This window comes from Carassius carassius, chromosome 20, assembly GCF_963082965.1.
Source record: "Carassius carassius chromosome 20, fCarCar2.1, whole genome shotgun sequence".
Lineage (NCBI taxonomy): Eukaryota > Metazoa > Chordata > Actinopteri > Cypriniformes > Cyprinidae > Carassius > Carassius carassius.
In genome coordinates this window covers 29,402,075-29,414,432 of record NC_081774.1, presented here as the reverse complement: position 1 = coordinate 29,414,432, position 12,358 = coordinate 29,402,075, and the positions used below count along the sequence as shown (strand labels likewise).

The window sequence follows — 12,358 nt, the reverse complement described above, 5'->3', positions numbered from 1 at the left end:
CACAGGATGCGCATAAGTGCTTTGTTTAGCTCTATATTGGCGCCTTCAGTATTATAATATTTTCTGCGAAATCAAATATTATTTATAGTCTTTCTTGTTCTGTCCTATCTATCACATGTTGCTGCCTTTATTACTGTGCTATAGATTTAAAAGAAACGTCTTTTCGATTTCTATATAAATGTATATACGTGTTTTTTCAATAATATATTTTACAAAAATACAAAGAGCAATGTGTAACATTTTACCAGATTTTAGACTTATTCACTTTTATTTGTAAATAAAATATTTCAATAGATTTGATAAAATTATTCTGCACCCGTGATTTTTGTAGAATCTAGAGTATCTTTTGCTGCAGAATTATCTACCAACCTAGTTTATAATGATATTTTTGTAATAATTTATGATGATATATTTTTTCATTTGTTATTTTTCATAAAAATTAAGTTGTGTATATGTAGTAGATTTTGATTAACACAAAAAGAATGAACAGGTCAACACAGAGAAGTACAGAAATTCTATAATGAATAAAAAAAAACTGTGCTGGTATCGGATTGGATCGGTATCGGCAGATACTCAGAATTTTCGGGATCGGTTTGGAAAAATCGTTGCATCCCTACATTCCATACGTTGTCGTTTTGGCAGACAGACTCAAACACGTTTCTTAGGTCTGAAAACGAGAGGCACAAAAAAAAACAGTTCAAAACAGTGCTCTGCGTTTTTTGTTGCTAGGCCACCACAAAATCAGCTCCAGACACGTGAACAAAAGCACCAATCTAACAACCCACAACATTTGGCATCACGAAAGCAAATTTATCATGCTTGTCTAAAACCTGGAGTAGTAATACTGTAAGAATACAGTCTGTTTTTATAATTATTTACAATTTAGGTCATAGTTGGATTAGTTGAAATTGTCATAGCAGTTTCTTCATTCGTTCTGTGGAGCCTGTGAGGAGCTGTAATAACCAGGTGAGTTGTCTTGACACTGCAGGAGAGCTGACGCTGCCTTTGAATGTCAAGCCACTTTCACCTTAGAGGCTGGAACATCCCCTGCAGTCAATAATATGAGCTGGCATCATTAAAGGTGCTGTCAGTAACTGCTTGGCCTCCTGAACTCCTGAAATAAACTCTGTGTCAAGGTCACCACTGAAGTAAATGGCACCATAATTATGAAAGACCCTTCAGTACCCAGAACTACTCAAGATGAAAAAAAAGAAGAAGCGCTACTTCATGTAGGAAGCTATCAGCCTTTTCACTCTTTTACTCAAATGCTGTTCTATCTACATTTTTACCTTTTTCTAAAGAATATGTGAGTGATGTTTGTCCGTGCAAAACCCACTGTCTCAATGACAGAGTGTTGCAAATGGTTGCCGGGGCATTGCTTTTCAGTTTCTAAGGTGTTTTTTCAGAATCAGAATCTTTATTGTCTTTATACAAAAAGTACATTGAAAATAATGTGCAATTATATTCAGTGCAAAATCTATATACCACTCTACAAACAGCTTCCTTGGGGTGTTTGCAGTGGTTTATAAATTTCTATTTAGATACTTAGTGTTTTTAGCGCATTGCTTTTCAGTTGCTAAGGTGTTTCAACATGTTATTGAGTTTATAGGCTTTTCTGAGTGTGTTTAACATGTTTTTTTTTTTAATTTCTAGGCTTTTCTGAGTGTTTGTAATATTTCTGTTAAGACATTATAGTGTTCTTAGTGTTTTTAGCACAAGTGGTTTTTAGTTGCTAAGGTGTTTTTAGCATGTTGCTGTTCATTTGCTGAACATTTCTTGGGAGTTCTGAGTGTTTAGCAAATTGATATTCAGATGCTAACAGTGTTTTTAGCACATTGCTATTTAAAGGTATTCCGAGGTCTGAGTGTGTTTAGCATATCGCTATTCAGTTAAGGTATTCTCCGTATTATGTTTTTTAGTAGGGCTTCACTATAATGGTTAAACTGATAATCACGATTATTTTGATTTATAACTAACTCCTGTTTTTGATTAGTGTTTTGTAATCTGTATTCATATTAGATCTTCTAAGTGATAATTTGTTTGCAAATAAGACAAGCCACTCAGATCGTGCAGTAAATTTACTCAAAGATCATTAATACACACTGACAATAACATTTCCATGCCGTTTTAAACTGATTAACATTATGAAAACTGGTAAAAACTCCTAATATAACTTAAAATAATTCAAATTTATGTACATTTTTACCCATTGTATTGCCACAGGTAGCAAAAGCGCATTTATTCCTCAAACACAATAGATCCATTATTGAAACTCTGTAGAAGTTTTATCATGGCAGATTTGGTTACACAAAGCAGCAGAAATGCAGGGCACCAGATCATTTTGCGACAATTTTTTCTGCCGGTGCGACTAATTTTTGTGAGTGGTCTCACTGGCACGACCACCACATTGCCAAACTCTTAAACTCTTAAACGAAAAGAAAGTTGAACTAAACCGCGCTGCGCAACTGAAACGCAGCTCGTACTGCGACTCAAATAAACTTCTCTGAACTCAGAACAGCTTTACTCGGGAGCAGAGGTGGGTAGAGTACCCAAAAACTGTACTCAAGTAAAAGTAAAAGTACTTCTAGAAATATTTACTCAAGTAAAAGTAAAAGTACTAGTCTTGAATAGTTACTTGAGTAAGAGTAAAAGAGTATTGGATAAAAAATCTACTCAAGTAGTTAGTTACTAGTTACTTTGGGTCATATATACTGAGCCTATTTTTATTTAGATATATAGATAAAATGTATGTAATGTATGTGTGCGTGTATAAATGTATATATTTCATCAGCCTTTACTCCAATTTATGTAATTTATTATAAAACCCTGTCTGTTTACTTAAGTAACAGATATAGGTGTCATGCCATAACATATTTTTAATACAGCTGACTTTATATTAAATGTGAATTTAACATTGAAAGTTAATGTGATATAAATATTGCTACTAATCTTTCATTGTTCAGAAAGAGAGCAAATAACATTTACATTATTAAAGATAATTTTCACTGACAGTCTAGATTTCAATCACTCTCAGAAACTCCCATTAAAATCACTGAAACTGTTAACACTGTGAAATCAATATCTTAATTATAGATTCGTACACACATCTGCACTTTGTTGTTTCTGACGAGAGAATTCGCCAGAAAGAGGTATTCAGTCAGGAGCGAGTGAAGGAAGCACCGGCATTTTAGCGATGACTCGTCGGAACACCTCTGATTGGCCAATGCTTTAATAAGCTCAAAAGAATCATGTGTGATTGGTTATAATGCGCAGCGCTGTATAAACGCATCTGTCTCTGGCTCAGCGCCAGCCAGCGATCACAGATCTGAATTTAGCAGCTGATAATATGACTTGCTGAACGTACTCGCACCTGTGTGATTGTATTAAAATTAATAAAATCTTAATCGGCTATTTTTTGTCTTTTGGAAGCTGCATTCAACTTGACTCCCCTCTGTTATAAGCCACACACGTACAACAAACTAATGTCACAGTAGTATCGTGTACTGTAATCGAATGTAGCACAAGTTATTACCTGTTAAACAGTAGACAGCACACGCGGTGTTCATCTAATAAGGATCTCCATCGCTAGCAAATAATAACCTTTGCAGATTTCAATTCAGTGCAGTTCCAGTCACGTTTTCAGCGCTCTTTCTGTTCTTAAACGTTACAACTCTGAGTGAACCACTTCAGACGCTCAGCGCGTGCGGCAGGGAACTGAACGACTCATTCAAACTGATTCATGAACCAATTCACTCGTTTGCCAATTGGTTTGATCAAGCCTTTGAACAGAATTGACTCAAAAGAATGAATCATTCGCGAATGGGCATCGCTCATTGCCCAGAGAAAAGTAGACGGCGTGTTTGGATCAAACTGAAGCATTTATAACATTTATTGCATTAAGATAAAGTAACGAGAGGAGCGTCGCCCACAGTAACGAAGTAAAAGTACAGATTTTTCCCCAAAATTTACTCAAGTAAGAGTATAAAGTACCCATCTTTAAATATACTCCGAAAAGTATTCGTTACCCCAAAAAATTACTCAAGTAAATGTAATGAAGTAAATGTAACTCGTTACTACCCACCTCTGCTCGGGAGCCAAAGTTGATTTTCCAACACTGTTACTGCACAGATGCAACAGTGCTGCGAGATCTGGTGAGAAGCGTTTGAATCTGCCGCACAATGATAAAGTTACTGCGAGATCTAGTGAGAATCATTCAAATTCTGCACAGAAATCTCTGTTATAAACAGTGCTGACATACTGTACGTCAGGAAACCAGAAGCACAAACGTTAACTGTAACCATGGTGTTGTTGTAGAAATAGTCGAATGTATTACAAAATTAATTTCAGGGTTTGTACAACCTTTTGAGAGAGAAAATCAAGCACTTTTCAGTTTCCAACTGTTTCCAGCAATTTTTAATGAGATGATCAAAATATACTTTGTGGTAAACAAACACTTGTGTAAAATTTAAAAAATACATAAAATCACAATTATAACCAGTAGACAGCAGCAGAGGGGCACTTATTGGTCATTCATTTATGCTTTTTCTCTATATTTTGAAATTATAAAATTACTATTATAAAATATCAAATAATCAAGAAATCAGATTTTGTCAGAATTGTACACTTTTTTGTGTATGAAGTAAGAAAAGTCACAAACTTTTCTTCAATTTGCTACTAAATCACACATAATCACTCGGTCGGTTCCATATGCTAAAAGAATAATGGTACATTTAATAAGAGTGGAATATATACATTTTCTGTATATAAAAAGTATTTTTTGCACCTGTTACTGTTGTTAATAAAAGTACATTCTGTATGCATCTTAACTCAAGCTTAGTGCTTTACTCTCAAACCTGTATAAACAAGAAATGAACATGAAATATTATTAGTAAATGCACTTATTCATGCAAAACAATAGTAATTTTATGATTAAATGACCTTTATTTTGAGTACCCCTACACACCAACCCCAGCGCTACCAAATCTGCTCCAGGCGCCACCATCTGGAGAACTCACTGGTGCCACTGCTCTCAAATGTTAGTCTGGAGCCCTGAAATGGCTTGTGAAAAAAACACATTGGCTTTATGACACTTTCATGAAAGCAGAAATCACTGTGGAGAGATCGCTAAACTCCAACACATGCATGTATTTTAAAGGGGTCATGCTGCTGCTAAAAAGAACATTATTTGGTGTAATGCAATTTGTTTATGCGGTTTAAGGTTAAAAAATGCATAATTTTTTCATATAATGCACATTATTGTTTCTCCTCTATGTACCGCCTTCTGAAATGCATCGATTTTTACAAAGCTCATCATTCTGAAACAGCTAGATGTGCTCTGATTGGCCAGCTATCCAGTGTGTTGTGATTGGGCGAATGCCTCAAGCGTGTGACGGAAATGTTACGCCTCTTAACGTAAATCGTCTCCCAGCAGCATGATACTCTGCTCGTGCACATCCCATCATCGGTTTTCTTTTAGCAATTCAATAAATGTACTGTTAGGAGTAACTGAATAACTCTGAATATTGGTTTATATCGCGTCAGAGGGAGTGTAAGGCACATTTATAAACCGAATAATAACCGAACCAAGTAATTTGTGGATTAGTGCGTACTGGAGAAGTGAACCGTTTCAAACGATTCAGTTCGATTTGGTGATCTGGTTTGATCGGTTCACTAAGAAGATCCGGTTAAATAGAAAGATTTGTTCACGGACATCACTAGACGAGACAAAACCAATAAAACCCATTACAAATTAGGCATTTGTTCCATCCAGTGGGGACATAATTACTGATAATAATGACTTATACTGTCTTTTTACGAGTTGCGTTGTGTATTGCACTGCATAAACATAAAACCCATGTCTGCATTTGTGATCGGAGAAACAACAAACAAGCCTACTCTACACTGCTCAAAACTCGCATTTGAATCATTATTGGCAAATTATTTAAATATAAATAATGTACTTACAATCTGTGAGTCAGAAGCGCCAGGCTGCAACTGTCCTTGCAAACACTTATAGAAACAGCCTTTGTGCCACAGACGTATTGCAGGCTAGTAGTTCAGGAAACCATTCTCATCCTTCATAACATAACACAAAACACACCGTAACTCCACAACATGACAGCAGCGGCAGTAGAGAGAATAAAAGTTACGCCTTCTTTCTTTGCGTGAACATTTGGGCGACGTTATGCAAATCTTCTAGCTTAAAAGCAAAGCTTCTAGTATAATTTTTTTATCATTATTGTTGTTGTTGTTCAGTTCTACATTCAGCACAATATTGAAATATTTAAAATATTTAAACTCTGAAATAGGGCTGCACAATTAATTAATCGCATGCGATTATCATGCGTGTCTCTTTAGTAAAGTTGGTTCTGTGATTAGTACTAAATATCCATCACCTGCTTTCAAATGGAGCAGCACTTAATATACAGAGCCGTAGTTCGCTGACAAGCTATGCTATATCGCCTTCATAATCGCAAATGAATCGCATTCTGTTATGAACGCGATATTGCATATCTTGTCAGTGAACTTCGGCTGAAATGTTGTTAATTTAAAATTTGGCCATCAGTTTATTTCACTGTTTATGCAAACAAAAACTTTCATAGTGCTACTAATTTTATTTTTTGGCTTTTGTTATAAAACTTGGTTAAATGATTAAAGGTATTTTGATTGTTTCAAGTGTTTTTCGGCATTTCTTACCACCTCTAAGTTGTACTGAATGTTTTTAGCCAATTGCTAGTTTTTAACATATTGCTGTTGATTTGGACTTGGGCTATGGAGTTGTTATTCCGTTTATAGGCTATAATGATTGTGTTTACCTCATTCTGGGCTGTGCAATATTAAAGACAAAAAAATGTGATATAGTATTCCTTGTTAAATGATTCGATATTCAATATGCGATACAATATTGCTTTATGTGTGTGAAATCAATTTAAATTATATTTTAAAATGTTTAAAAATTATATAACCAATGTATGTGTTTCACATTCTTTCTTGGAAAAGAAAGCATCACTACAACTTCTGTGACCAGCAGTGTTTTAGCATTATATAAAAATGTCACAAATCTAAAAAACCAAACAAAACAAAGACTGATACAAAAAAAACAAAACAAATTAAGAGTGCTTTAACTTTCAGACAGGCTTACATTAAATATATTTAATAGTATCTTTCAAGTAAGAAACAATACAGAAACTTAATAATAAAATATAAAACAAACACTGCATAGTTAATTAATATACACTGATTCATAATAAAGCTACCAGGTGATGTTTTCTGCAACTTATTGCACTTAATAACTTATTTTAACGTCAAGCAATTCACGTAAGTAACTGTTGCATGCCAATTCTATTCTCTGCTTTATGCATCGACCTAAAACATAACTTTTCACAGAATTTAGAAGTAGCTTATTATAAAATAATAATTTAGATATCACATGCCATTGCAATATGCATATTTTACAGTCTCTTTCAGCTATAAGGGTTTTTCACCCATTTTATCATCCAGCTAGTGGAAATAACTGATTGCTTAACAAGAACCAGTAACTAGTTTTCTTTGCAAATTGACCCTAGTTTGTGGTGTCATTGAAGCCCTATGTGATAAGACTGCAGTGGATGAGGTGAAAACAGGAGGTGGTTGACTGCAGCTGTGGTTTCGATGCGGTCTATTTTAGACCACAACTAGATCTCGCCTCACTAGGAGCTCTTAGTCACAGGTGACTCACGCCTCTAATTGTCCACACTGTGTACTTTCCAAAGCGACAGTTTTCCCAATTTCTCTCTTATTAACACAATGGCACGTGCTCTGCATATTTCCCCATAAATCAAAAAGGTTACTTGTTTGCATTCGAAACAACTGACTTTCCTAAAAAGACTTAAATCTTGCTTCAACAGAGTATCTGAAAGCAATTATCGATCCAGGCTCTTTGATGCCGTGTGTGTTTGAGAACTCATGATTGAACTCATGATAAATAAATTGTCAAGTTTGTTTTTAACAGCATTCCTTTTATTTTCCTCAATATAGATATAATAGACCACATAAATGACACAAAAATTCTAAATATAAGCAATGTGTTTAAATGACACTAATCCCTGTAGTATATAAATTCATCTTTAAATAGGTGAATACAGCAGGTGAAACACTCATGCATTTAAGGTTTAATCTCATCAGTTTTGTTGAAAATGTGTGTGTTGGTGCAGCTGTAATGAACATGGATGTATGTCTCCTTCTGTGTGTCTCGTCAGTCACTAAAGGGCAGCAGGAGGAGACGGCGGACGCTTCTGCCGTGGCAGTTTCGGAAGAGGAGCAGTCGTCATCCCCTCTTCCTGCGAGCCCTGAGACGGGGGCGGCACAAACATCATCAGCCTCTGGAGAAGCTAAAAGCAGGTCAGAGCAGCATCCTCTTGCCAGGCTGAGTCACCGCTGGCGTGGGAAGCATGCGCATGCAGACGTGTGTGTGTGTCAATGTGAACATTTGTGACTTGCTTCGTGTTTTAAGCCTTTTTGGCTGTATTGCGCCTTTCTACCAAAATCTCAAAATGGAAGGTCAAACGATCAATGCCTGTTGGCACGCATATGTGCCAAAGTATGTGTGCATGTATTGCTCTTGGCTGCCATTCTGTCTTAACATGGGGGATGGGCACTTGTTCAGCTTACTAAAAGAGCATTCTGGGTAAAGACGACTGCAGTGCAGGAACCCAGGAAGAAGTGCTAATGTGGCGCTGGCGCGCAGCCCTCCGGCACAGAGAGTTCACGGTGTTTTTCAGAGATCAGTATAGTGCTACGTGAGGCCAGCATTAACAGTATTGTATCCCACAATGCAATATGTTTAATTTGACCTTATATTTATATGATGTGATGTATGACACAGAAATAATATTGATGATTTTTGACATTATTGGCTATAGTTGAAAATGTAAAAAATCGCATGTTATTTCTGGTTTGTTAATTGTTCAGAATAGAATAGTACTTCCTGCTATTAGTAGTATAAACTGCATTCAGTAAATATACAAACAGTAGTATGTCGACCAGTATTTTTTGCATATTAAATGAAACCGTAAGCATTGTGTACAATAAATATTTCAAACACATCGTGTTTGCTTCAGGGTTATTATAGTTAACAAAAAAAAAAAAAAATTATGCTACTTGAAATAAACTTTCTAAGTGAAAAAAACTTAAATTTATTGTATTAATTTATACTTTTTTTAACTGAAATAAAAATTTGACATATTAAAAGAAATTATACAAACATCCCCCCAAAAAATAAACTAAAATTAAAATTAAATGAAAAAAAAAAACATTCAAAATATTAATAAAATATATAATTGTATCTCAATGATAGGTAAAACAAAAAAAAACACTTCACTGTATTGCATTTGTAAAATGTAACTACTGTCTGAAACATTTGTAGTGCACAAATGCACGCCACATTTTCTTTTATTAAAAACAAATCTCATTATGCCATATGTAGTATACTGCACAGTATATAGCAGTACATAGCCTTTATTGCTAGTTTGAAATCTTTTTCTTGGCTTTGTCTCTGGGTTTGAAGGCATGTTCATGCACCGTGTCTGTTTGTTTATGCTCTCAGCTGAATGTGCCTCAATGTTGATGTTACACTACAAATTTAAGGTTCCCCTGCCACACATCCACAAACACACATAAATGCACAAACCCCTGTCCAAACAGTCAGCTCACCACGGCCGCACTTCTCCAAGACTTCAGTCCATGAAAGGCTGTTAACAGACTGAACGATTAAAGGCTCTTTGGGACGGACTGTACTGCCCATGAGGGCCAGTGATGTGGGATCCGTTGTATATCTGATCAATATTTACTGTTTTCAGCCTCACTGATAACTATTGGAGGATTTGCTGCAGTGGTCAAATGTTATTTTTTTGCAACTGCATTAAATGCTAGAAAATTTGACGTAGCAACTTTTCAACACAAATGAATGCTTGTCCAGTCTGTAGTGAATGGCAACTAAAATAGTTTTCAAATTGAGGGAGTTTTTTGTCTGTCATGAAGAAATTTGTGAAGTAGGAGTTACTCATAATATTGCTTTTCACGGTTGAATCTGTTGTGTCTAAATGTTGTGTAGCTATATTTAAACAAGTAAGCGGGAAGCCGTCTCCTCACTCTTATTCCACAGATGAGTTCTAGTATAATTGTTGAAAATGTTCCCATTTTCAGGGAGTGTGAAAATAAAAGACACAGCACGCGTGAATTCTAACACTCCCACATACTTACTAGTAGTATAAACTTTCTTGCTTTCGTCTCCTTTGAGTGAAGCGAGTGGAGATTTACACTCAGGTAGTTTTTTGTTTTGCTCTCTCGCAGTGTATTTCAATCATTTCAAATATATGGTACAAATGTAAAGATTCCAGTTAATTGATATCATCAATATACTTCCTTAAATGTGTTTTTAGAAAGCCGCAGGTTATAAAATGTTTTTGTTTATGCATATCTTACAGAAGTAATTATTTTTAAAATGGCTTGCATAGTTTCAAAGGATTTTAAGGAACATTTACACACCCTCATGTCATTCCAAATCCAAGACCTTCATTCTTTGTTGAAATACAGTAAAATCCAAAAATTATTGGATGAATTCCAAATAGCCTTTTTGCGCCTTGAAGGGCACTCAGGGAAGGAGATCAAAAGAGAACAAGTGAATCCCTTCACAGTAATTACAAAATGCATATTTATTTGCAACCACTATAATAACAGTAATAGGAGATTTATGTTGTAAGAACAGCAAATGGGATGATGGACGCTGCGATGCATTGTCCTGGTAACTTTCCAGGAGAAGGTAATGAGTAAATGATGAATGCTCTCTGCCAAGTGTGTTCTTATGGGTTTGGAATGACATGAAGGTGAGTAATTGATGACAGAATCTGTGTTTTGTATGAATTTGGAATAACTCGTGAAAGATTTACTGAATGGGCTTTGTTTGTGTGAATAACATTAAAAATGGTGGTCTGTGGGGAAAAAACTAAGACCCCTAAGATATTATTTATTAATTTAAATCACATTTTCAGTAAACATTGAGAATTATCCTTTGGGGGGAAAAAACTAGATTTTCAAAATTTGGTCTGTAACCATCAGTATTTGTGTCAGTAAGCATTGATCATGTTGTTTGAATTTGGCTTGCTGAGATGGTCAATTTTAATAAGCCCCACCCAAAAACAGTTCTGACCTCTCCTACCCTAGCAATAGTTCCCACCCCCATTTTCCATAACGAGCTTGTGGTCTTTTCTGATGACAGTCTATGGAGCATCTATGCATTTGGATATCTTTTAATCACAGTTCTATGGAAATCAACCATTATATGGAAAAATGTTGTTGGCGGTCACTTGTGATAGAAGATACCCAAAAAGGAACTGTTTTCAGTTTTTAAATGTTTAAATAATTAATGCTTAGTGTGATTAAATCATGTGTCAGGCATTATTCCAAAATGAACATGAAAAAAAGTGAAAATGGGTATTATTTTAGTGCAACTTTTGCAGTTTTGCATCAGTAGATCTCTGAGGGTTAAAGGAACGTTTAGCATTCAACCGAAACATTCCTTTTAACCCATAGAGAAGTGTAATATATGCCATCTTGTTTCTCTGGCTAACTGCGTTCCTCTCGTCTCCTCACAGTGAACAGCTCTGTGCCTTCTGTTACTGTGCTGGTCGAAGCCTGTTGGGCCAGGGCGATCTGAAGCCATTCAGGGTCACACCCGGATACGACCCTACACTCCCACAATCCTCCGCAGAGGAGGGCCATGACCGTGACGACAAGAGTGGGGCTGCCAGCCAATCAGGGAGGACCAGGGGCCCAGAGAGGTAAACTGATTGGCTGAGGCGAGTGGAGCTGTCGTATAAATGAAATGTCAGCTGTGATGTAGCGTAATGTTTAAATGAGCTAAAAACAGTTATTTTTTCCTTCTCCGCTGGCCCCTGTGAAATAGATTGGATGCTATTGGCCATTGTTGGAGAGAGGAAAGTGTTGTGCGAGTGTGTGTGTGTGTGTGTGTGTGTGTGTGTGTGTGCGCGCGCTCTGACGGTGTTTGTAAGGGCTCTTCTGAACGGTAGGCCTGTTCCAGGCAGCGGGGCGCTGATATCTGACGTCACTGCTTGAATCATGCTCATCTGGATGAGATTTCAGCCAGAGACTGTTTAAATACGGATCATTCCAGTTGAAAATTGCATGCAGTGCTCTAGTGTGTGTGTGTGTGTGTGTGTGTGTGTTTGCTTAATATCCTGGAGACAGACTCGTGTGAAGCAAACACAGCATTTGTCCTGAAGTGACCCTCTGCGTCGTCTCAGCAAATGGCAATGCTTATTTGTCCCATGTACTTGAATTTAAAGCATACTGCAGCGGTTCA

The 12,358-nt window shown here is 36.3% G+C and overlaps 1 protein-coding gene across 11 annotated transcripts in view; it reads left to right on the top strand.

Annotated features, from left to right (window-relative positions):
* LOC132096816 (histone-lysine N-methyltransferase 2C-like) overlaps positions 1–12,358 on the top strand; it is a 110,226-nt gene that overhangs the window by 18,866 nt on the left and 79,002 nt on the right. For all 11 annotated transcript variants that reach the window (XM_059502439.1, XM_059502441.1, XM_059502440.1 and 8 more), the window contains exons 4-5: positions 8,238–8,379; positions 11,631–11,816. In XM_059502439.1, the coding sequence (XP_059358422.1) occupies positions 8,238–8,379; positions 11,631–11,816 (328 nt within the window). The remainder of the gene's footprint in view (positions 1–8,237; positions 8,380–11,630; positions 11,817–12,358) is intronic.